The sequence below is a fragment of the Hemibagrus wyckioides genome, linkage group LG06 (genome assembly GCF_019097595.1).
Source record: "Hemibagrus wyckioides isolate EC202008001 linkage group LG06, SWU_Hwy_1.0, whole genome shotgun sequence".
In the NCBI taxonomy this organism is placed as follows: domain Eukaryota; kingdom Metazoa; phylum Chordata; class Actinopteri; order Siluriformes; family Bagridae; genus Hemibagrus; species Hemibagrus wyckioides.
This window is the reverse complement of record NC_080715.1, coordinates 31,149,952-31,177,230: the sequence shown is the minus strand read 5'-3', so window position 1 is coordinate 31,177,230 and position 27,279 is coordinate 31,149,952. Positions and strand designations below refer to the sequence as shown.

Below are 27,279 nucleotides of genomic sequence, written 5' to 3'. Positions count from 1 at the left end.
GTAATCATTATTATGTCTTACAGGATTTACACGAAGGCTGGACTGCTCAGGAATTAAGGTGTTTTATTTGTCACATATACAATTCACAGTGCACAATGAAATGATTTGCTCCACATGGTTAGGAAGCTGGGGTGAGAGGGCAGGGCTATGATACAATACCCCCTGGGGCAGAGAGAGTTAAAAAGGCTTTGCTTTTTAAGGGTCCAACAGTGGCAGAAGCACTGATTTAGTGAAGGAAATTAGGCAAGGATGGGCCATGACCCATTCTACATGAAATCTCTTTTAGTGTATAGAGTTGAAGATAAGAAGAAAGCGTACTTTTACTGTGGCTTTAGGCTTTATGCATCTTGAATGATCAGCACACTGGTAGATTGTTTCAAAAGTGTTTCAGAAGCACATGCTCCCAACACAGCTCATTTGCATGCAGTGATACACACAAGATAGATGTTAGATGTTGTTCCATCTAACAAAAAAAAAAAAAAAAAAATCCATTTGCAAGTCGATCGAGTCGATATTGCATTAGATAGTCTTCTCATGAGTAAATTTATTTCCCCTCAGGCATAAATGTTCTGGATTTACTGGATTTCCACGAATAAATACTGGAGACTGAGAGTGACTTTCTTACTGTAACAAACCTGGTTAATAAAGTTCAAGCTCAAGTTTTCAAACCAAAAGACTGAATGAATTTGACTGAATCGCGTTGATTTTTTAAAACAGTAAAATCTGGGACATACAGAAAATACATCATTAGGTTGTTCTCTTATTATTATTTTATCATACCTTTGTCATGTCCCAGAGTGACACAGTAAAACAGTACAACGCAATTCATTTGTAATAGTAAACCTTAATAGGTTAAAGTAAATAGTGGTTTTAAAATTGCTCAGCACCGTAACAATTAATATTTTGTGGCTCCGGCTGTGTAAAGGACTTACAGAGTTTTTTCCTGTCTAATGTCTAACAAAGTCAGAAAGTCGTGTTGATTTGGGAGAGTGTTCCAATTGAAAGCTGTATCTCTGACACACCTTCTTATAGAGGAATACTATGATATATAACTGAAACACTGAAACATTCTGGTTCTCATAAAAAGGAGTCCTTATTTCAGTTTAAAGTGTCAAAGTGCACCGTTAACCCCCCCCCCCCCCCCCCCCCCCCACACACACACTCCCGTCCCAAATATACACACACTTTAAAAAATAAAGTTACAAGTTCCCAGTAAATAAAAGTCAAAGCTCCATCAGGATTACTCTAATTATCTGACCGAAATATAACCAACTGACAGAGCAGATGAATCCATGGTCATGAGGCTAAACAACATGACTGTTCAACAGCTGGAAAAATGCACTTTTCATGCAGGACAAACTCACTGAAGGCCAAGCAAAGGAACAATAGTGCATGAAGTCAATGTAGAAAAATATAAAGTATCAAAAGTTCACATTCCTGACAAGTCCCTCGGAGTAGGACGCTGTGTTCGCTCTATATGGAGCTCGCTTTCTCCTCAACGTGTTCCAAATCACTTCTGTCCTCGTCTTCTGCAACCTCCTCCACGAAAGATATAATGTCACACGACTCGGTCACTTGGCTAGCAGGATCAGCAGCTGGGCGGTGAGGTAATTCACTGAAAAAAAACTGCCAAAAAAAGACTTTTTACATGCTGCTGACTGTAAAGAGTGTTTCTACAGTAGCAGAGCACTTCAGGTTCAATATTAAAATCACACGCTATGTGGAAGCTGTAAGAACCACCTTTTTAGATCATTATATTTCACCAAATATTACTCAGGCCTCTTTTTGTCCCCAAAGACAGAAGTGTTTTTTTAAATCTATTAACTAATTTACTTGTAAATTAACAGAACAGTAATTGTTTGTTTTGTTTTTGTTTTTTGCTAAATATTGCACACAATTATTTATTTTTTATGCCTTGTTTTTTTTTTATTGTATTTGTTTAAAAATAAAAAATTCATCTTACCACAGTTAATAAAAATAAACATAATAAAAAGAATAAACTAATCCATTATTGAGGCCATCTTGTGTTTAGTCTGTTTCTGTAGCAAGCCTGTAGCTACTCTCACATTTTTGACATTTGGCAAAATGAGAAACAGCCTTATAAGGAAATTTCAGTTTCACAGAAATGTATCAGACAGTTTAAAGTGTGAAGGCAGATAACAGCAGATAACACCCAGAAATGTAGATCTACCATAAAGGATAGTCTCTTTGCACTTTTTAGTGACATTAGAACATGACTGTTAACTGGTCATTTTTTAGCTACATTATATTGGGTTTTGGGACGTCTGTCTTTACATGCACATAGCTCTTTGCAGGCATAGCTCTTTGCAGGCATAGCTCTTTGCAGCTATAACAGCTTTAACTCTTCTGGGAAGGCTTTCCACAAGGCGTTGGAGTGTGTTTCTGGGAATTTTTGACCGTTCCTCTAGAAGCGTATTTGTGAGGTCACTCACTGATGTTGGACGAGAAGGCCTGGCTCTCAGTCTCCGCTCTAATTCATCCCAAAGGTGTTCTATCGGGTTGAGGTCAGGACTCTGTGCAGGCCAGTCAAGTTCATCCACACCAGACTCTGTCATCCATGTCTTTATGGACCTTGCTTTGTGCACTGGTGCACAGTCATGTTGGAAGAGGAAGGGGCCAGCTCCAAACTGTTCCCACAAAGTTGGGAGCATGGAATTGTCCAAAATGTCTTGGTATTCTGAAGCATTCAGAGTTCCTTTCACTGGAACTAAGGGGCCGAGCCCAACCCCTGAAAAACAACCCCACACCATAATCCCCCCTCCACCAAACTTTACACTTGGCACAATGCAGTCAGACAAGTACCGTTCTCCTGGCAACCGCCAAAGCCTGATTCGTCCATCATTCGTCCGTCGAGAAGCGCGACTGGTCACTCCAGAAAACACGTCTGCATTGCTCTAGAGTCCAGTGGCGGCGTGCTTTACACCACTGCATCCGACGCTCTGCATTGCACTCGGTGATGTATGGCTTGGATGCAGCTGCTCGGCCATGGAAACCCATTCCATCAAGCTCTCTGCGCACTGTTCTTGAGGCCACACAACGTTTGGAGGTCTGTATTTATCAACAGAAAGTTGGCGACTTCTGTGCACTGTGTTCACCCGCTCTATGATTTTACGTGGACTACCACTTCGTAGCTGAGTTGCTGTGTTCCCAATTGCTTCCACTTTGTTATAATACCACTAACAGTTGACCATGAAATATTTAGTAGTGAGGAAATTTCAGAAATGGACTTATTGCACAGGTGATAACTTATTACAGAATGACGCTTCAATTCACTGAGCTCCTGAGAGCGACCCATTCTTTCACAAATGTTTGTAGAAGCAGTCTGCATGCCTAGGTGCTTGATTTTATACACCTGTGGCCATGGAAGTGATTGGAACCTCTGAATTCAATTATTTGGAGTGGTGTCCCAAAACCTTTATAAAACCTATATAGTGTATTTCTAAGCTAGCTTATAGTTTATGGTACTGTACGAAAACCTGCTGGATTCTATGAAAAGATTTAATTTGATTTGCTAAATTGTAAATGTAAAGTGTTAAATTAAGGTTTACTGCCTATAACATGGGTGTCAAACATAAGGCTCATTCAAATTTTCAATCCAAACCACTGAAGGAATTTCGATATAATAACTCGTTTGGTGGAAAATGAACGAACGAAAAAACTCAGGAAAGAAAGTGTGAGTGTCTGTTTTTCCACTAGGGGCAAAATACAGCTAATCTCAGGGCCAGTACCTCAGCTACTAATGTGTTACAAAATGTGTTAAGTAAATAATTCTTCAGTATCACGCTAAATATTTGACATAGAATTCCAGAAAAGTCCAATGGTCACATCAAAAAGTCCAACAAACACAGCCTGCTGAAAAGACATCACTAGCTAGCTAACTGATTTTCCTTGACACGCTTTAGTCTTAGCCTCAGGCGTCACGTCCACAAACCCGTCGGCTGAAGGTCTGATGCGTACAGCACACAAAAATGGAGACACTTCAGGAGTTTCAAAGCCGTCATCTGACTGATGAAACAAAGCCATCGTGACTTCCTTCTACTTCCCTCATGGAAGAAGGAAGTTGACGTGCTTACAGCTGTGACAGTGAGCACTTACAAGGATCAGCTAAATGCTCTAGTTTCCAAATGATCTGAAATTCACAGTACAGACTCATTACACAATTGTTGTTTGCACACTGGTCTGTTTTCGTAGAAACGCTGTTTACAATTTCTCTCCTCTAAACACGATGAACTGTGACTGGTTGCTTGACATGTCAGTCAGAGCAATTTTAAAAAACTACCAGTGACTTCAACCTCTGGAGACTGAGATAAGGATATGGATAATCAAATTAATTTGACTTTTTCCATTAGAAACGTAGACGTCTGACACAGCCTTGAGTCATACACACTTACGAATGAGCTAGATGAGTATAAAAAGTAATATGAATATGTTCAAATCAAGGTACCTCTTCGAAATGCTCAGGGATGTCCAGCGGGGGCCGAAACAGCGCTTTAATCCTTTTGTAATATTTGTGACCAAAATACAGGAAACCTCCCAGGCTGGTGAATACCGATACTGTTAGCACACCTAGCAGGATAATCCGCAGGTTTCGCTGTTTGGCTGGTGGGGAAAAAAGAGACGAAACAAGAGGGTTAGAATTTCCAGAGTGAACAGGGTCATCCCCATACGTGCAGAAAAAGAGGAAGCCTTTATTTGTCACGTATATTTATAATTTGCTCCAAGAGTAGTGAAACAGGATCAAGGCCAATTCTTTAGTTGTTGTTTTTTTTTTTTTTTTTGCGTCTGGGTTTAAGATCAACAGACGAAAGCTTTGATTCAAGTAAGTATCCAAAAGTATTGGAACACACTGCAGTACATAAAATTCAGATGAGATGAAACTTGACAACTTAAGACATCATTCTGGGGGCGTAAAGCTTGGTGTGAAAATGCCAAAGTGTTACTGAGATAACACACCCTGTTTTGTTAAATTGCAGAAATTAAATGAGGTAAAAGTGTTCTCTGGATTCATGTTTATCTATCAAGCTGTCGTCCAGATATGGCCTCACTTCCTGTTTGGTGGCTTCACAAGCAAACGCTTCTGAACATGAAAAAGCTGAACAAAATCTTTGAAATCCAATACGGAAGAAATGAAGTACAGACAAAAACAACAGGACCCCAGAGCATTCAGTGCTTGACCTTAAATTTAAGCAAATAATGCCTAATATTTGGTTGCATATGGCATATAGTTTACACTACCAGCATCGAACAACTGATGTTATCAATCTGCTGCAATTCTCTTGTACTTAAGAACACAACAGTAGCAGCTTGGTGATGCAGGGGCTTGGACCCAGATCCTCAGACAAACACCAGAGAGCCTTTAACCTTCACTGCATGATCTGCAATGAATTAATTTTAACACATTCATGCACACACTGAAGATCTAAAGTTTTCTTTTGAAATGACACAAAAGTGTTGAAGTTGTAACAGGTACTATTGATACAACTAAAGATTCGCACATAATCCTGGGACGACTCACATGATTCAGGGATGACTGTACATATTTCCCGACTGGGCTTTCCAAAGGCCTCCGTGAAATACAAGTACTTGACCTGGAAGCAGTATTCTTCTCCCGAGTCAAGGTCTTCGAGGACGATGTGGTCGGACTTGACAAAGGACTGCTGGAAGTGTGGGGAAAAAAACTTATTAAAGATGTTGCAGAGATATCTTCCGCAGCAGCTCTTTAAACATGTTTGGAGATGCTAAGAGTAACTCGACTGTTCCTATAGCAGCACAACACAAATGTTTTTTATTCCTTACATAAGGAATTAAATTAGAATTAATGATCATTTATAATTCTAAAGTTCCTCCACAGGCAAACAAATATTCATGCTCATCTTTGGATAAAGAAACTACAAAACTTAGAATAAAAAACTTCTTCATGTCATAGTGCCAGAAAGAGAACATTTTCAGGCTGTGAATGTCCACCAGACCTCTTTATTATCAGTGCTGTTTCTTTTCCAGTACAGAGGTATGAACTTGAGGTGTCCACCTTTCTCCTTCTTCAGACTCTCGTCCCTGTGTTTCATCCACAGGTGCACCTTATCGGTCTCAACCTTCAGCTCTATTACAGGAGCACATGTGTGAACTGTGGGACAAACAGAGTCAGTGGTGAGGTTTCCTTCCAGCTGTGTTTTTGCAAGTGATACTGAAGAACACATTCATCCAACTTACAGCTGGACATCTAATGGTATGCGTTTTTACCCATTTCAGAATATACACTATATGGCCATAAGTATGTGCACCCCTGACCATGACATCCATATGTGGTTCTTCCTAAAACTCTAAAGACTGAAGCATACAATTGTACATAATGTCTTTGTATTCTGTAGCATTATAATCTTCCTTCACTGGAACTAAGAGGTTCAAACAGTGTTCCAGCATGACAATATCCCTGTGCACAAAGTCCCTGAGCTCCATGAAGACATGGTATGGAGGTTAAGGTTGGAGTGGAAGAACTGGAGTGTCCTGCACTGAGCCCTGACTCTGATTCAAACCCACTGAACCCATCTGGGATGAACTGGAACACCGACTGAACCCCAGACCTCCTCACTCTTACAACATCACTGTCTGATCTCACAGTCACGCTCCAACATCTAGTGGAAAGAAGAGAGGAGCTCAGTATACCAGTGAATCAGGAATGAGACGTTCAGCATGTGGGTGTGATGGTCAGGGGTGTACAAACTTTTGTGTATGAAATGAATTACACTGTTAACTGCAAATTGTGGCTTCTATCATGAAGGAAGCATTATAAGGGGCAACTGAGAACAATGGACCAGTCGTACTTTGTTTTTTTTGGGGGGGTTTTTTCTCAGACTTTCATTTAAGTCTTTTATTTGACTGAACCTCACACATGTGATAAAAGAAACACACATTAAACGATGGCTAAGTGGAGAACAATTTACTGTAGTGGATGAAAAATGAAATTAAAGATGGCTTACGGTGTGCACACTGAACCAGCTTTGACATCACCCAGGCTGATGTTTGCTCATCTCTCTCGGATCGCACGCGAAATCTCTTCCCGTAGAAGTCCTCTGCCTCTGCCGAGAAGTTGAACTGCTGTTGATTTCCTCTGTATACATCACGCCAGTCACTCAGCGTCCTAAGGTTTGGAAAGAAAAGCCATTTTTATTACAGATGTAAAATAATCGTGTGATGTCATGACACCTGTGTGGCTAGATACAGTTGCTAGAAAGCTTGTGATAGAAAAGCAACAATGCAATACAACAAATACTGAGAATTTGTTTTATTAAGAAGGTTTATTATGATGTTAAGATTTTTCTTCTCCACACCAGCCTCTGTTAATAATAATAATAATAATAATGATAATAATAATAATAATAATAATAATAATAATGAATAGCACTAATTCATGGAAATAAACACCAATTAAAGGGAAGGAGTGAAAGAGTATAGAATGTTGGTCCATGATGGGTGTAGAACTAACACCACACGTGTCAGTGCCATAATCCTCTGTCTGCTTAATTCAGCTTATGAATTAAAAACACCTTGTGATTTGAAAAGATTCGTAAGGAGATTCGTAGCATCGTCCGACACCAAAATCTTTCAAGCGGTGAGTTACTGCTACAACGCATGAAATCGACATGATATTTTGTCACTTAGATTATTAAAAGCAATGAATTACACAAATGTTTAGAAGAAGCTGGCCCTTAGATCTAACGTATTAACACAACCAACACTTCATGACCTGAAATGGTATTCTGCTTTGCACACTTATAATCAGTCCTGTTATAGGTAAAATGGACATGTCCTCAGTTTTACAGGTATGAATTCACAAGCATAGAGCAGGGCTTTCTCGACTTACACATTGCACTGAACGGCATACGTGATGTTCGTGTAGTCTTTCGGAAGATTCCAGGATAACACCGACGATTGGACTTCAACTTTCTGTGGTGATAATTCACTCGAAGATGCTGAAATGCAGTCAGGGTTTAGTGGGAAGAGTTTTAAAACAAATAGCAACATACATAGTTCACTTAAAATGTGCTGGGTCACTAAATCAATCAATCAATAAATAAATAAATAAATAATATTAATAAAAACGTAACAAATGAAATAATTACACATCATTCTCGATCACATAGTGGACATAATACTATAGTGGATGACTGTCAGGTTTTAGCAAAGGATGGAGTGTTTTATTTGTTCATTTGTTTGCTGTTTTTCTTTCTTTTTCTTCTTCTTCTTCTTTATTTCTATATGTACAAATGCACTTCATCTGAAGGAACATGAACATAAAATGAAAGTATCGAAAAAGAGAAAAGAAGATCTACGTCAGGACAGACATTTCTGGCCACAATGTAGAAGTTGACCGAAACTTTTTAACACATTTTTCACTCCCTGAAAATTCACAAAACTTTACATCAGGTCATTTGAATAAGGCTTGTTTTAATTTGCTAAAAAAGAATAATCATAAACTAAAATAAATGACTAAAGCTTTTACTTATTTATTTTCTAAGTTATATAAAAACAAAAATACCATTCACAAATACATTTAAAACAAACAAACAAACAAAAACTCCACAAATAAACCTCATATAGATACACAACTCTGTGTACATGTAAATAATAATAATAATAATAATAATAATAATAATAATAATAATAATAAGTGCTGGTTTGTGTGAATAATTTCACGTAGGATCCACCGAAACCGACTCCCACTAACTAACATTTCCAGCATTAATCCAATCCCTGTGTTTATTTGTTCCTTATGAAATATAATAACATTATATCTTACCGCAAAGTTTCATGAGCAACGCGATTAAAATATAATCGAATATCCAGTCCATAACGACCATTAATGTCGACTAATGTCCATCTTTCTTCATTTCCACATTTTGGCAGGATCCCAAATGCCTTCCTGACGGAAAAATAGTGGGCCTATGTAGGGAGACTCTGCCAAGTTACTGTACAGTACTCTGTGTAGTGCACTTCGAAGGAGAGAACGGGGTCGATTTGAAGTACGGTAGTTTCCTTCTCAGCCGGAAGAAACCAATGTAGAAGTGAAAATAGCATGGGCGTATTACGATAGAAATACGCCTTAGCACGTAGGCTAAACACTGTACTGTGGGCTATATGCTGATATGAGGCATATTATGTAGGACATGTACAGTGGAGGTGTGAATGTCAGTTTCCTGGTGTTTAATTCTGGTGTAGTGACTGCAACGTCGCCCCTGCGGTTTTGTGGCAAAAAAGTGTTAACCTTTACAGTAGTTTTATGACTAACATTTCCGGGTCATGTACACGTTGACACGTGATTCTCATGGGCCGAGTGGCGCTTATGTCGCTATGATATGAGTATGTATGTAAACACAGCTGAATTACCCTTCTAAAGTACATATCAGTACATTATATTAAACCTATTACAAATAGATACATTTTCTTCTTATTCTTTCGGCTTTTCCCTTCATAGGTGGCCACAGCGAATCATCTCTCTCCCCCTATCTTCTGCATCCTCAACACTTGCACCCACTAGCTTCATATCCTCATGTATTACATCCATATACCTCCTCTTTGGCCTTCCTGATCCTGTCCTGTTCCTGTCCAACCTTGTCACTCCCAAAGAGAACCTCAAAATTTTCAGCTCTACTACCTCCAGCTCTGACTCCTACCTCCAGCTCTGACTCCTGTACTTCAGAGTACTGACAATTTGCATGGTTAAATTTGGCAAAGTTTTACTCCCTTCCTGATGCAACCCTCTCTATTTATCTGGGCTTGGGACCAGCACAGAAGTCACTGGACTGTGACCCCCATGGCTAGATTTACAAGTAGATACAGCTCTGGAAAAAAATAAGAGACCACTGCCCAATCTCCAGATTTGAACCCTACTGAAAACCTCTGGAATGTCATCAAGAGGAAGATGGATGATCACAAACCATCAAGCAAAGCTGAGCTGTTTTTGCAAAAAGAGTGGTATAAAGTTCCCCAACAGCAATGTGAAAAACTGGTGGAGAACATGGAGCTAAAACGCCTGCAAATCGGGGTTATTCCACCAAATACTGATTTCTTAATGTTATTTAGTCAAAGCATTAACACATTTTGTTTACAAATGATTTGCATTTTGTTTTATTTGAGTTATTAAAGCTCTTCATATACTGCATGATCTTGGGTTATTTTGATGTGTTGTCATTTCCTTTGAATATACACTCTAAATAACAATAGTTATATTTTGAATTTAGGAGAAATATTGTCAGAAGTTCACAAAAAATGAAACAAAACTCTTCATCTCACCAATACATGACCTGTAAGAAAAAAACATAAGAAACTGATTATTTTGCAATGGTCTCTTATTTTTTTCCAGAGCTGTACATACACAGCATTATAACTGTCCCAAACCATGCTAATAACACGTCACCGTAACATGTCCTGAAGTTTGTGGGCACCTCAACATCACACACATATATGTTTCTGTGGTATAATGGGAAATTAATATAAATTATTAAAGTCTTTTATAACAAGTTCATTATTCATACAGTATATAAGACGTGCATTTAAACACGCCCGTTTTGAGGGGAGTAAATACGTGGATATGTGTGCACATGTGCATGCTGCACCTGAGCGTGTGATCATAGCGAACGCTTCAATCACCATTAATGATGCACTGCGTCCCATATTTTCAGGTATAAATGCATAAAACACACATTATAATATCCCTAGTGAGTTTAAACGCGATATGTTACAATATTGATGGTTATGGTCGTGTGGAGCACATGGTTAGCACACCATGTGTGAGAAGAGGTAAAGATGGAAATATATTTATTTATTTATTATTAATTTAGACTTCGTATTGTATGTCTGGGGGTTATGTGTAGTCTTTAGCCTAACTAACCAAACTCGGTAAGTTTAACCCACCCAAGCTCAGTATGATGAGTAATTGGTGGTTCTGGTGAACTTCAGTGGACAATGGATTATTAGATTGCTGGGCAGTGGTGGGCAGTAACAAGGTAAATGTAATTTGTTACTGTACTTAAGTATCTTTTTTTTCAGTATCTGTACTTCACTAAAGTATAAAAAGTTTGAAGTGACATATCGTACTTTCTGCTCCACTACATTAGCCCATTACCTCTCGTTATGTGTATTTAAAAAAGCAGTTGTCCAATTATTTTTGAACCAACCTATCTTTTTGGTTTCATTAAAATATAGCGAGAGCAAACGGTTCAGTAGAGCATTAAAACTGCATTGTCACTGCCTGAAATACTGTAGCACACGATGTAAGAAAACCCTGACCCCTCTGGCTTCCTGCACACCTATGACCCGTGGCCTGACCTGCAGGACTTATTTTAAGTTGTAAGACTCTTTCATATTAATCTACCTGCCCTGCCTCACTAACAAACGATTTCTTCTTACAAGAATTCAACATCATATTTGTGAAAACATGTAGAGGTGATAATCTTCATTATCCATTTTCTTTAATATGAAATCTAATGTTAGCTCGCAGCATTGAAGGATTTGATTGTGTATGTGAATAAATCTGTCATTATCTTAATAATGTTGTGTATGGCTAGTTGCACTTCAGTTAGCTAAGTAAGCTAATAAATAGTAATCAGTAACTCTTGAGCAGCAGTCTATATTAACCTTACTGATGTTATACAGAAACACAATAACCCAATAGCTCAACTTTTATTGTTGATATTTGACCAGTCACCAAGTAACATTTCTTTTTAGTTTTTTTATGTAAAGCGGAATAAGATTACTGCACAAATACTATAATTGCCCATCACACACACCAAAACATTATATAATATATAATATTCCATTAATACTGAAATATTCTAATATAATTGTGCTTTTTTTCCTCTGAATCTGTAGAGCAGCAAGTTTCTGTTAAAGTCAATCTGCTTAGATCTTCGCTCGTCATTTGTTTATATCTGATTCCCAGGACACAGGAGTCTTTAGCACACCTTAGTTATTCTGTATGAGTTACCAAGTCAGACTGTCCCACTGTAGTACTTCATATTTTCTTTTGTATATATTTTCATTTTTAAGCACTTTATGTAGGAAACAATGTACAAATTACAGACCCTGTCTTTATATAAGGGTCCTTTTTCTTATGTAGTGTTCATGCACAAATATCTGTGGCCTGTAAACACTGGAGCACGGTTACTATTATACTGTTATGTCCAGAGCCGTAAGGTTCTGTTGTGTCAAACTGTGCATTGTTCTCTCTCTCTCTTTCTCTCTCTCTCTCTCTTTCTCACCTGAGGTTAATTGGAGCTCTGCTGTGATTGGGTGATGGAAGAGGAGAGAGAGTATTTAAACTACAGCTACCCTCTGACCAGTAGTTGGTGGTGGTTAAGGGCTTGTCCTTCCTGCCTGAAGTTTCATTGTGCAGCCTTAGATCAGTGATTTGGCATATCTTTCTCTTGATTGTGTTGGGACTGTTGAAGTAGAGTTTATGTCCTTTATCTCACTGATTGCAGTGAGTGAGTGTTAATTGGTGTTGCCCATTATAAATATTAAGCCTTAATTCATGTCTTTTGGGTCTAGTAGGAAGGTTCCTCTGTCTCTCACGTCTGTTGTGGTCTTTCCTAGACTAATTTAAGACCGTAACCAAAAATGGGGGCTTGTCCGTGCCTTAGCCCTTGTGAATTGTGTACATGCCATAATAAATAAGTGGAGGCTCGTCCGTTTCATTCATTGTTTTCTAGTTTGTCAGAGAAATTCGGCATTTGTGCATCCCTTGTTTAGCCTAGTAGTTGTAATATTACTTGCAGTGTGTCTACTTCGTCGTCTGACAACTGTTTCAGGAAAGTGCTTTCTTTTCTTTTGCATTTTACATTTATTGTTTGGCTGGCTGTTTCAATTTTTGATGAGGGAGGAATTGTATGTGTTGATCTAACTTCGTCTGCATTATGTCCTTCATTGGAAGTGTTTAATCTTTACAGAAAAAAAGATTTGAGATCGCAGATTCAGGTTAATATTTCGAAAGATGCAAGTAAATAGGTAGTCAAGGAGGACCTGTTTGGGGATTGATTAAAACTGGCATGCTACCATTGGACAAGGCAGCTGTGGGAACGGAGTCTATTGCAAAATAACTTTGTAGGGAAGACGCAAGAAGTCTCTTCTGCATTACCAATTGAGCAAGCTCTTGATTATGAGGTCAAGGCTGCAGTTTTACAAGCATACGAATGAGTGCCTGAGGCTTATTGCCAGAAATTTCATTCTCATGTGAAAACAGCCAATCAGACATATGTTGAATTTGCCAGAGAAAAGAAAGCACTGTTTGATAAGTGGTGTCTTTCCAGTGGAATCTCCACTCTTGAACAGCTACAGAAGTTGATTCTGCTGGAAGAGCCAGCAGAGCCTGTGTGCCAGAAAATGTTGTCGTTTATCTTAACAAAGTGTTAACTGATACTGCTATTGCTGCTGATGAATTTGTGTTGACACACACAAGCTTTTTCTCTGCCCCTCGTTTGTCCAGAAAACAGACTTCCATTTGTGCAAGTTCTATTCATTCTACTAAACCAGGACAAGAACATAGTTCATGGCGTAGATCTAGTCATAAGCATAAAAGGGATGATCGAGCATGTTTTTTCTGTCTTGATCCTAATCACTTAATTTCAGAATGTAAAGCATGGAAGCAGAAAAATGCTGCTGCTGCTTAAAAGTAAGAGGTCTGAGTAAGAGGAAAGACAGATAAGGATTCTTTGAGATATGGGTGTTTTTACATTTGTTTGTTTTGAGAGAAACACGTCCTTTCTCTGCCGGGTCATATACAGACACTGATGTGTTAGTTCGCGGGTTTGGCAAGGGCTGCGTTAATGTTCCCCTGCATCATGTACACTACCAGTCAAAAGTTTGGACACACCTTTTAATTCAATGTTTTTTGTTTAGGGATTTATTTTCTACATTCTAGACCAATACTGGAGATTTCAAAACTATGAAATAACACACATGGACTTAAGTAATCCATATGTAATGACAACAAAAAACAGTTGTCAGTTGTTATTTTAAGACACGAAGGTCAAGTGTTCTGGAATAGTTCTTGCAAGAACAGTATTGTCAAGTGCATTTGCAAAACCCATCAAGCACCATGATGAAACTGGCTCACATGAAGACCATCCCAGTAAAGCAAGACCAAAACTGACCTCTGCTGCAGAGGAGAAGTTCATTTAGAGTTGCCAGCCTCAGAAATCACCAATTAACAGCACCTCAGATTAGAGCCGTTATGAAGGCTTTACAGAGCATCAACATTGTTTTACAATGTAGAAAGAAATAAACATCAGGAAAGACCATGGAATTAGAAGATGTGTAAAAACTTTTGACTGGTATTGTATATATGAGGTCAGACCTTGTTACTGGGCTTGTTTCATTGGGGGCATGTTCACATTTGCCAGTAGATGGGGTTGATCTCCTCCTAGGTAATGATATAGCAGGTGGCCAGGTTTTTCCTCGTCCTATAGTTGTCCATGAACAGTCAATGACTGAAATCTGAGCTTGATGCTCAGTTCACCTCTGTATTCCCTGTTTGTGCTGTAACTCGTGCCCAATCACAGAGATTTGGGGATTTTACTAATCTCTCTGATACTGTGCTGTTTTCTCAGCCTGAGAAGGTGACAACAGTTAAACCTAAAGCCTAGTTCACACTACAGGATTTTAAGCCCGATTTAAGCCCGATTTGCAAATTAACGAGCTGGCCGACAGATCGGTCTGTGATCGTGGGAAAATCAGCGGGTGATCAGCGCTCGGCAATCTTTGTGTGATCTACTCAACGACGCATCAAAGAGGCTCACTGAAGCGTCGCGGACAAAATCCAGATATCTGGCATGTTAAATATCTTGGACGGTCGGCCGACTGGACATCACGTGGTGTCAATTGTAGCTATGACCTCCAGCCAATGAGAGAGCAAGTCAACAGAGTTGAGATCACCGGGAGTAAAGCAGCAGCAGCAACATGGCTTCAAAAATAATGTGGACACAACATTTAACTTATTAAAATAACATTTATTTAGAGCGAGACTCCTGCCGACCTCCATTTTCAAAACAAACCTCTATCGAAAGTCTCGCGTCATTTCCGGATCCACGTGTCGCGTGTGTTTTCGTGACAAAACGTGGTTTGGGGATGGCGTTGAGTGACACGAGTTGTCAGATCGTGTGGTGTGAGACGCCCTCTTGTGGATCATTTACGAAGCGTCGCGTAGTGTGAACACCACAAGGACAAAAAGACATACAGTGAAGTCATGTAGTCTGAACAGCAAAGCGATCTGCCGACGGTTAAAGTCCTGTAGTGTGGATGTCACTCAAGTACCCAAAGTTAGGATAGCTTATTTTTAGAACGATGAAAATTTAATGCGCAACTGGAAACCTCTGCACTGTAGTGCAAAGTAGCAAGAGGTACACCAGGTATTGCACCAGGTATTGCACCAGGTATTGCATCAGGTACTGCACCAAGTATTGCACCAGGTATTGCACCAGGTATTGCACCAGGTATTGCATCAGGTATTGCACCAGGTATTGCACCAGGTACATCAGGTATTGCCTGCTCATTATCGGCATCATTTACTAGAGTTGGCTCATGAGAATGTTTTGTCAGGTTCTGTGGTGGTGGGGATGTTGTGTCCAGAGCCGCAAGGTTCTGTTTTAGACTGCTTTGTTCTCGTTCTCTCTCTCTCTCTCTCTCTCTCTCTCACCAATATTCTCAGAGCTCTGCTGACAGTATTTAATCGACAGCTACCCTCAGACCAGTAGGGTTGTGGCTTGACAGTGTACAGTGGCTGAGGACTTGTCTTTACCTCCACTATTTTTATTCTGAAGCCTTGGTTTGATTTGGCATATCTTTCTCTCAGTTGTGTTGAGATTGTTGAAGTAGTTTCTGACCTCTGTCTCATTGATTACATCTGTCTGAGACTTTATCTGAAGACGAGTGAGTGTTATTTTGAGTTCCCCTTTTATAAACATTAAGCCTTAATTCATGTCTTTTGGTTTTGGGTCTAGTAGGAAGATGGGTGCCATTTTATTTTACATAACTACTTTTCTCTTGGTTGTTAGTTTGAAAGAGATAGTTAAGTTTGCTGTATTTTCTTTTCTCTGCAGCTTAGTCAGTTGATAGTTTTGTTATGTTTGTTATTTTGGCCTTGCCCCCTTCTGAAGTTGATACCCTTTTGTTATTTCTTTGTTTTTGTATTTTTTTTTATAAATAAAAACTTCTCTTTTGCTGTATTGGCCATGGTTGCTTGGGTTATTGTTGCCATTTCTGGGCCTGGAGACAGCATTTCCTCTATCGTCGCACAGTATCTCACCAGCAACCCTTTAAGTTCTGTTGCGGCCTTCCCTAAACTAGTTTAAGATCGTAACACGCTCAAACAAATGTCATTTCAACATCTACATGGTAAAGTGTTTTATCAGGTTTTAATTTGTTACTATCTTAAGTATAACATAAATCTTTACAGGAAAACCTAATTGCTCTCAAGTGCTGCAATTTTACAGCCCCATGTTCCCAGTGTTCCCCTTTGCACTCCTTGATTTAGAATAATATTAACTGACATCTGTATCATGAGTATTACTCAGACCTTGTATTAAGAGACATGTGAGTTGAGGGACAGATTCATCTCACATCAAATGAATAGTTGATGACAATAGAGCTAGGATAAATGTAGTGCTTTTTTACTTAAGTAAATTTGGATACAAGTATTTTTGTACATTTAACTCCAATAGAAATTCAAATTACAAGAGATGAGGACTTTGCCCACCACTGTTGCTATGTAAAGCGAATGATTTATTTGTCAGATATATTTAAATATATGTAACTTATAAACATATAACTTATACGCATCTTCAGTGCCGAAGAAAACAAACATCACTTCTCTGAATGACTGTTAAGCAGTGGCCCTCAATTCAGTAGTGATTAAACATTAAAGTCTCCATACCGGCCTCGCTTGACCTATACCAGTTTGCCTACAGAGTGATCAGGTCCAACGAGGATGCCATCTTCCTGAGTCCACGATCTCTGAATCATCTGGAGAGACAGAATACATATTTAAGGATGCTATTTGTAGACTACAGCTCTGCATTTAATTCTGTTATCCCCTGCAAACTGACCACAAAATCACACCAGTTAGGCATAAGCCCATTACTCTGCAACTGGATGCTAGATTTCCTGATAGTGTCCCTAGGTAGTGAGACTGGGTTCCTCCATTACTCTAAGCACTTGTACACTGCAGGGGTGTGTGCTTAGTACTATCTTGTACTTCCTCTTCACTCACAACTGTGTACCTACATCTGAAATCATAGTGAAGTTTGTGGATGACACAACTGTAGTCTGGGTTGATCATGGACAATGACAAATCAGCCTACAGAGCAGAGGTACAGAAATTGGCAGACTGGTGTTTGGAAAACAACCTGTCTCTGAACTCTGGGAAGATCAAGGAGCTCATTATAGAATTATTAATTTGTATTAAATTATTCCCAATAGTCTATTCTCTACATTTCGTAGCTTTTCTTTTGGTTGTGCTTTTTCCAGCAGTGTATATTTATGATGAGAGTATTTATCCAATCATATTTCAGTCAGTGGCTGACATCATGTGTCACCAGAGTGAAAATCTGCCTTGAGGCCTTCAGAATCAATAGTGCAGGCGCCCGAAGCTTAAAATGAGTGGCAATTAAATTGTTCCATTAACCAATCAGATTTCAAGTTGGCGTCACTGGGGCCATCTAGCAGGTTTACGATTACGTCAGCAATTTCCCGTCCTTTGATTGGATAATTGGAGTAGTCAGAGGTAGGAAACCGCAGAAACTAAATAAAAAATATATATATTTTAACTCACAATGGCTGACAGAGGAGAAGAAATCGATTTGGTCACAGACATCCTTACAAATGCATTTTCAAGGCAGACTGTAATAAAAGTGACTATTCCTTGTGAGGTGTGAAATACTCTAGCCTAATTCCTTTTTTACTTTGCTATATAATGGTTGATTAGTATCTATTGCTGCAGCGTCATAATGATGCTATAGAGGTGGATTAATTCAGGAAGGACACCGGTGAACCCCTTGGTGTGAAATGCACGGCCCGCCACTGAATATAGATAATATAAACTGCTCAGTTTGAAGGTCACTTGTATGTACCTTTCTGACTGCAAAATAAATACTTATATGATTTATATCATTATAAAATGTCTTCTTTCTGGCTTTTTTGCTCACATTTTGCTCGTTCTGTTTGATTCTTTGCAGAAGACGTGATTTATTTTAATGTCTTGGAAATAGATTTAAGAACGTGTAGTGTTATAATTCCTCGTTTCCCTCATTTATTACTGACTTGTTTTACTCTCTAAATACAGGAAGTGTTTTGCACCTCCTGTATTTACAACCTGTCTTTTTTTTTTTTTTTTTTAACCACAGCCAGTTTATTACTAGATTGTTCCTCTTGCATCTCTGTTTGGTTAATAATTCTACCAAAATGAACTCGATAAAACACCGGTGTTCGCTCTGTTGTTACCTCGTCTCCTGAAATGAGAACGTTTTAAAATGAGGTTGTTTTTGCGGTGGCAGTGTAGCAAATATACTGTAGAATACTTATTTAGGAAATAAGATCAGCCGGTGATCAGGAAGTGGGAACCTGCTGACAGTTGGGGGGCCAACTCCAGGGATCTTTCTCCCCTTCGATGCTTTGTTTCGGAGTATCAACTCTAGGCTCTTGCATTGTCATACCAGGGAGTGGACACCTGTGAGGTCTACCTCCCCTTGGGCGTTTTTGTTTAAGAGCATCACCTCTAGGCTTTTGTATTGTCACACCTTCAAGGCCTGCCCACTCAAGGCCTTTAAAACGGCAAAGTATGTGCCTTTTCACTGGACACTGCCACTGCAGTGTGTTCTGGTCTCCAATAAAACATTCCTGCTGAACACTACTTCCGAGTCCCCTGGTCTGCTTCGGTGAATTCACAACAACCTCTTCACAAATCCACCAGGAAAGCCATGCCTAAGGATTCCCCACTCTGTTATAGGATTCTACATACATGAGGGGTTCCTCCAGAGTGACAACCAAACAATCCTTAACGGTTTGAAAAGAGTGTGAATTGAGAATTTTTTTCCCAATAACATAAGAAGACATTGAGACTAATGTCAGTAATTTCATCACTGTGTACAAGATGAAAATAAAACTTGGATAAAATTGTAAAAAAAAAAAAAAAAAAAAAAAAGTTTAGGATAAGAGAATAAGGCAACCTGCTACCTTTAGGAGCAATAAGGAGGTCTGTCTGTCCAGTAAAGCAGATATTAGGCTGTCAGGAGAGTGATAAAAACACTTTTCTTTTAATTATTATTATTACATTTAATTTATTAACCAATTCTGAATGTATTAATAATTACAAATTGCTAGGCAATACAACAACAATATGTAAACACAGGGTAATCATGTAGCAGTAGCAGCTGCACAATGCAAAAATCATGAACATGCAGCTCGAGAGTTCAGTTCATGATGCTCGCGTCACATACCAGAATGAAGGACATTTCTCTGTACATTTTAACTGTGGCATGACTGTTGATGCCAGATGAGCTGTTGATTTTTGTTATTTCAGAAACTACTGGCTTCATACCAAAAAAGAAGAAAAAAAAACATTGAGTGAGAGACAGTTCTGTTGGTGGAAACACCATGCTGATGAGATCAGATGAAATGGCCAGATTCAAACTTCCAGGAAGAACCTGTATAATTATTCTTTATAACATGGTGAGCAGAAATTCATCTCAGCATGTGCATAACATCACACTTTGAGGTGGATGAGCTACAATAGCATAAGAGCACATCAGGTTCCTCTCATGAAGAACAGGAATCTGAGGCTATTATGGGAACAGATTCACCAAAACTGGACAAACTGTTTTTTTATGCATTGTTTAGTGGTGGTGAGTGTGTGCTATCTTTGTCTGTCTGTCTTTCGTTTCTAAGATCTTGGTGATAGGAGGGCACTGGGAAAAATAAACAGATTTTAAGGACCCTGAGTAAGCAAAGCATATATTGTCCAGGACCGGGAGAGCCTTGTACATTAGCCTCTCAGAGGTCTTCAGCTTTTCACTAGAGATGTTTAGTAGAGCTCCTTGTAACTGATCAGGTCTCTAATCCAGAACTGAAGCCAGAGTCCAGCACTGAGACATGACTCCACTGGTGTATGGACTCTGGAACCTGAGGTTCTTCTATGTGTTTCTGTTCTTGTTCATCCTTCACCGTATGCGTCGACTCTATGGCAGGTGTGACCACATGAGCTACCGTCCAACACTCTTCCTGTACTTCTAGGAGTGAGGGAGCAGGTGGAAAATCCTGGCAGAAGACAAATGAAGAATGTTGAGTGCAAAGGTTTCATAGTAGAAGTTAAAAAACGTGTATCATGAGTTTGAGTCTCTCGTTCTGGACGTCATGTATGAATCCATCCGTTTTCTACACATCGTATCCTATTGGGTCGTGAAGAACCTGGATTCTATCTCAGGATACACCCTGGACAGGATGGCAGTCTATAGCAGGGCACAATCACACACACTCTCACACACACACAACGGAAAATTTAGTGATGCCACTCAACCTACAACACATGTCTTTGGAAACCCTGAGGAACCTCCAGATGCACAGGGAGAACATGCAAACTCCAAAAAACACCTGGCGGAGATGGGAATTGAACCCCCAACCCTGTAGATGTGACATCTAAATATATAATTTTTGCAATAAATTATACATTTTAAAATATACTTTCCATTTAACTTTCCAGAAACCATAGGGGGTGTACAGCCTGAACAAACAAAGACACACACTTGTACAATTTCATTAACAAGAACTGTTTCTGTTTCTTAACTGATGGAAAACAAATTGTAACTTAACTTCTTACTCAGAAATACATTATTTAAAACAATGAGAAATCCATTTTATTTTAAATCTAAGTTTAAATAAGTGCCATATAAAGAATTAAGAATATATTTGGGGGGAAAACAGCAATGATGAAATGAAGAGAGTTTTTTAGTTCACAGACGTCTAGGGAAAAAATCCTTACCAGCATGCTATCAGGTGCTGTGTATACCGAGGATCTTCTACTGCATTTGTAATATATAAATGCTCCAAAAAGAGGAATAATAAAGAGAATCCCCAGCCACGCAAAGGGGCAACCTAGGAGTGACAAGAAAGATACTTAGAACCTCCATGCAAGAGAAATGTAGCACAAACAGGAGATGAAACTTTAAACGAAGGAATAGAACGCTTGTGCTTTTACCTGTCGTGCTCTCACACTGTGGAGATGAATAATTGCTCTGCTGGTTATAGGGGCTGAAGACGCTAATTTGCACACAGTATTCAGTGCAGGATTTCAGTGAGCTCAGTGGAACATGTGGACTGGCATGAATTTCTGTGTGTTTCTGTTGAACAGCAGAAAGAAAGGACCATTTTAAATAAATATCAATAATAATAAAGGTAAAAATAAAGTGGCATCATAGCCATAAATCGTAATAGTGCATGCAATAGCAAGACATCTTAACAATATATTGTTATTAATATAATATACAGGCATGAGTTATTCATCCGTCCAGCCGCCGTATGTAAGACAAGCATTGTACTGAGACTTACTGTTACAGACCCAGTGTTTCGGGAATTGTCATAAAAATGATTTATAAATGAAGATTTACTGCCAAACTAGAAAAGTGTCCCAATATTTAGAATCCTGGGGTGTGTCCAGAAGTTTGTAGTTGTGTTATTGTAAGTATTCTCTCTGTTTGGAGAAGCTGTTATGATGTTTTTTAGTTTGTAGTTTGACAAAATGTAATCCGCTGTACCATGAGGTGAGCTTCTATAAATATTTGTGTGTGTGTGTGTGTGTTACCTCTTCAGGTTTAAGCTTCTCCCAGTATTGCACACTGTATTGCAGCTTCATCGTGTCGGTCAAGACCAACTCTGATATTGTGAGAGTCAACACGTCTTTGTCTGCCATCATGTTCACTCTGGGTGACATTAACTTCACTGCAATATTCAAACCAATAGAACATCTTATTTATTCATTTAATAACACACTTTGTAAAATAAAGTCATCACTGTACTGAGTAACGTCATTTCTGCAAGAAATCAGAGTTTTGTAATAATGTACTCAGTGTAGTAATCTGACCATGTATTTCAGTAATCTGATGGAGAGTTGTGTAATAATCAGATTTGTTTTTTAGCAACGCTCCTATCAAGGAACAGAACTGAGCAAAGCAGCAATAAGCAGCTTATTCTATAAAATTATAGACTCAGGTAAAGGTGACATCTAAACCAGAGGAAGGTTATAGAGAACTCATTGTTTTAGCCCTTATACAAGATTCAGATCAAACAATAATTATGAGTTTTGATGTCAGAAATTGCAATATTTTAAAGAATTTTATGCATAAGGTTATCTTCTTGCTAAACATCGATTTTGGCTTTCCAGTTACGTTCAAGTATTCATTTAGATCTTAATTATTAAATATATTTTGTATTCAAATTCATTCAATTTTTTAGTAATGAAATCCACCCAAACATTTATCCATTCATCCAGTATTCAAAATCATGTATCCATCCACCCATCTATCCATCCTTTCAGTACTGAAATTCATCCATCCATCCACTATTTAAAATAATCCATTCATTCATCCATCCATCCATCCATCTATCTATCCATCCAACCATCCAGTAATCAATATCATCCTTCCATCCATTCATCCATCTAGTATTTAAAATAATCCATTAATTCATCCATACATTCATCATTAAAATCCATCCATCCAGTAATCAAAATTACCCATACGTAAATCTATCTATGCTTTCAGTATTAAAATCAACCCATCCATCCATCCATCCATCCTTTCAGTATTGAAATTCATCCATACATCCATCCATCTGTCCTCCATCCTTTTAGTACTGAAATTCATCCATTCATCCATCTGTCTATCCATCCTTTCAGTATTGAAATTCATCCATCCATCCATCCATCCATCCACTATTTAAAATAATCTATTCATCTATCCATCCATCCATCCATCCATCCATCCATCCAGTAATTAAAACAATCCATTCATTCATCCATACATCCCTTATTAAAATCCATCCATCCAGTAATCAAAATTATCCATCCATCTATCCTTTCAGTATTAAAATCCACCCATTCATCCTCCTATCCATCCATCCATCCATTCTATATTAAAAATCCATCCATCCATCTGTCTATCCATCCTTTTAGTATTGAAATACATACATACATACATACATACATTCATCAATCCACTATTCAAAATCATCCATCCACTCATTCATCAATCCATCCATCCATCCATCATTCAAAATCATCCATACATCCACCATTAAAATCCATCCATCCATCTGTCTATCCATCCTTTTAGTATTGAAATACATACATACATACATACATACATACATTCATCAATCCACTATTCAAAATCATCCATCCACTCATTCATCAATCCATTCATCCATCATTCAAAATCATCCATACATCCACCATTAAAATCCATCCATCCATATATCCATTCAATCCAGTAATCAAAATTACCCATCCATATATCTATATATGCTTTCAGTATTAACATCCACCCATCCATCCATCCATCCATCCATCTATCCATCCTGTATTAAAAATCCATCCATCCCTCTATTTATCCAACCTTCCAGTATTCAAAATAACCCAGCCAACTCACCCAATTATCCAGTATTAAAATCCATCAACACAAGCTGCACATTAACACAAGCTGCTGTGACACAGTTTTTCTCCCAGAAATATCAGTGATCTGTCTTAAATTTGCATCTTTCTAATGGACCATGCACCTTCTCTAAAGTTCTAAGGTTTATCATTACCCCTTCTAGAGCTGTGAATGTGGTGGTCTTCCACAAACACTAATTAGTTTGTCTTAAGGTGCTGCTGTTCCTCATGATATTCACGTTATCCAGGGGATTCTCAGCACCCTTGTAGGTTAGGTGGTATAAACTAGAGAGCTCTTTAGATGCTTTTTTTTTTAAATCACAGATCCAGCCTCTCTGTTTGGAGAATGATGTTTTTTTTAGTTTGTAGATACTAGTATTTGTTTCTTATTGACAAAATGAGGTAAGCTTCTATAAATATGCATGTGAACAATGTAAACGAATGGGTTTTTAAATGTGGACTTACTGCAATATTTTTGCACCAGCTTCAGGTGCTGCCCTATGACACATTCAAATGGAAAAGGAGGTTCAAAATGATCTTTATAACTGAAAACATTCTTAAAGTTAACTGGTTTATGATCTTGATCTGAGGGAATAGATGCACTGCACATTTCTGGTGCTTTCCCTGCTCTAACACACCAGACATCAGATCAAATATCAGTGGAAAGAGAGGGGAAAATCCAGGGAGAAACCGTGCCATCACTGACAACTAATGACGATGCATATATTAGAATCATCTGGTAGCCTCAGTGTTTAATTCTTAATATTGTTGCTCACCTAAAATAGTGCATTTGCATCCATTGTAGCATTAGTAGTGCATCCAAGGGCAATTTAGAATAGAAAACAGACAATATTTAGAGACTGAAATTCCTCAAGATGTGTTTTTTTTTTTTACACATTGTTGGCTTTCTAACTTGGTCCAAGAGACTGGGTTTTTTTCCTTCGTTTTTTTTACATGCCTATAGCACACACTCACCATCCAGATCAGGTGAGAACCTCTCTGTCGCCCACTCGGAGCGCTGGTGCCCAGCCTCGGCTCGGACTCTAATCTGAAACGATGCTGAAAAAGGCAGCCCACAGTGTGTGAAATCACACCGACACTCCCTTGAACCTTCACACACTCGCTTATACGATCCCTCATCATTTCTTTCCCGATAGCTATAAAAACATAAAGGAAGGGAAGACGGGGAAAGGAAAATATAGAGGACATCTCATTACCAAAGAAAACACATCCATAAGATAAAGACACAGTAAACAAGTGGATTTTTAAATGTGGACTTAGCAACTGGCTTCAGGTGGTGCCTTATGGACATTATATTCAAATGGACAAGGGCATTCAAAATTATCTTAATAACTCAAACAGTCTTACTTACTAGGTATACTCAGCGGTGAAGGTGACTGGGATTTCCAGATGTGTGTAATTACAGTACCACTGCAGCATGTAGTTTGCATCCTCTGCAATCATTTCTACCTGATGAGGGGCCGGCAAAGAGGCCAAGACTGAGGGGCAGGAAGAAAAATTGAATATGGTACCACTGTAAATGATTGTTTCATAAGGTTTTTCAGGTTAATATTACACGCTATATCTCCTCTGAAGTGGCAAGCACAAACCAAAGGTTGTTCAAATACACAACAGATGCCAAATACATCTGCCTTCCTTAACCAAATCCAATATTAATCTTCAGTTAGGTCACTTTGTAGATGGTCCCTAAATTATTTCTTTAACTTAATACCATTAGTAAGCATTTGTGAAATATTTTCTATAGATTTTGCAGTAGATTTAGCTGTACTTTGATTTTTTTATTTTGTAGAAAGATGCACTGATATTCACATCCACTTTGGAATATATTGTCAATATTTAAGACATTGTTTTATGTTCAATATTGAACAACATTGTAAACTGGCATTTTTCATATTGTGATAACTAACTGACCATTTCCTGTATAGGGAGGTTGATTCCGGCAAATGTATTGTTGATCAAAAGTGGCCCAATTCTAAGCAAACATAATAAAGGTTTTTATAGTGTTTAGATACTGAGTTACGACGCAGTAAATCAGATGGAATTCTTGTATTTAAATGTTGGACCAACCTACTATTTAGACAGCCAGACTCAGACCTGCTGTCGGTGGTATTAGTGTCAAATATAAGTGGTAAGGGTATTAGATATTAGGATATTAGGGTGGTGCTAGCTCAAGTGGTTAAGGCTCTGGGACATTGACCAGAAGATCAGGGTTCAAGTCCCAGCACCACCAAGTTACCACCTATGGGCTCTTGAGCATGGCCCCTAACCCACACTGCTCCAGAAGCACCGCATCATGGCTGACCCTGCGCTCTGACCCCCAAGGATAGGATATGCGAAGAAAGAATTTCACTGTGCAGTAATTTATATGTGACAAATAAAGACAACTTAACTTGGATAGGATAATACTTAGTCGTCTATGTTATGTAATTTTTAGACGGTCCCTTAACATTTTCTGTATTATTTGACACGATGTATAACCATTCACTGAGGTTTAAGGGTGAAAGTTTATATTAATAAATAATACATTTGGTTATAGTTTGTGCTCTGCCATATATGTAGTGGAAAAAAATGTCATCATATTTTTACATCCTAGAAGGTCGCAAAAGAGAAAGTAAAACTAGTGAAAAACATCACAAAGAAAAAACCTTAGCACGGAGACAGATACCGTTCATTCACTGTAGTTTTCTGAGTGTACTACAATAAAACACATAACAGAACACACACAACTAATGAAATCAGTCCATGGCGGTGTGTGTGTGTGTGTGTGTGTTAAAGAACGTGCTAACGGAAACACAAGAACAAAGAAACAACTTCCTACACATGAGAATGGCTCACAATACACTGATTCACCTCTCTATCAAAACTTTTTTAGTACTAAACGAACCTAACAAGAAGGTTTGAACAGCTTAAAGCTCTCTGTCCATTCTCTCTCTCTCTCTCTCTCTCTCTCTCTCTCTCTCTCATACAGTCATTCAATATCCAGTTTATCTTACCGGTCACAGCCATTATGAGAAGCAGTCTGAACTGTAGGTCCAGGTGCTGTGGCATTCTTTCTCATATAGTCGGACATCTCGCACCTGCATCACGTGTTGTACAAGAACCCGAGACTAGAGTAACTCAGCTGGTTGTGCACAAACCCGCCCACAATGCCGACCACTTCCGCTCGAGCTCATAAAAAATATAATTAAATAAATAAATAAAATAAAATAAAATAAAAACGGAGGCATGTGTGTTACAAATAAATAAAAACAATGAAGTATTTAACAAATAAAATAAAAACTTTTTTTTTATCATTCTGAAAGTGTAAGTACTTTTTTTCTTGCACTAGCTTCCACTGCTTTTGTCAAGTTGATATAAGACCATAGTTAAGTGACTGAATTAAGTCATCCATTTATTTGTTTGTTTGTTTGTATGCTGCAGGCATGGGCGGACTTAACCAATAAGCGAGGTAAGCAGCCACTTAGGGCACCGGGGAATTAGGGGTCCCCGACCAATACCAAGAAGCCTATATAAATCATATAGTACTTATTACTTTTCTATCATATATTGTA

The 27,279-nt window shown here is 38.5% G+C and overlaps 2 protein-coding genes across 3 annotated transcripts; both read right to left on the bottom strand.

The window, feature by feature from the left end:
• Window positions 1–451: 451 nt before the first annotated feature.
• On the bottom strand, window positions 452–9,165 carry ifngr2 (interferon gamma receptor 2). 2 transcript variants are annotated; one of them, XM_058392953.1, is made up of 7 exons: window positions 8,819–9,165; window positions 7,883–7,991; window positions 6,999–7,159; window positions 5,991–6,145; window positions 5,537–5,675; window positions 4,466–4,620; window positions 452–1,626 (listed from the first exon to the last, which is right to left on the bottom strand). In XM_058392953.1, exons 1-7 carry the CDS (start codon window positions 8,877–8,879, stop codon window positions 1,474–1,476), a joined length of 933 nt encoding a protein of 310 aa, XP_058248936.1. In that variant the 5' UTR covers window positions 8,880–9,165; the 3' UTR covers window positions 452–1,473. The 2 variants fall into 2 exon arrangements, with proteins under 2 accessions (XP_058248936.1, XP_058248935.1); XM_058392952.1 differs by having other exon boundaries at window positions 5,537–5,678; window positions 8,819–9,006.
• A 10,141-nt stretch (window positions 9,166–19,306) lies between these two features.
• On the bottom strand, window positions 19,307–26,879 carry LOC131355240 (interferon alpha/beta receptor 1a-like). The gene is made up of 7 exons (XM_058393557.1): window positions 26,722–26,879; window positions 25,080–25,206; window positions 24,683–24,864; window positions 21,863–21,999; window positions 21,260–21,401; window positions 21,044–21,156; window positions 19,307–20,322 (listed from the first exon to the last, which is right to left on the bottom strand). The coding sequence occupies exons 1-7, from the start codon at window positions 26,774–26,776 to the stop codon at window positions 20,113–20,115; spliced, it is 966 nt and encodes a 321-aa protein (XP_058249540.1). The 5' UTR covers window positions 26,777–26,879; the 3' UTR covers window positions 19,307–20,112.
• Between the last annotated feature and the right edge of the window lie 400 nt (window positions 26,880–27,279).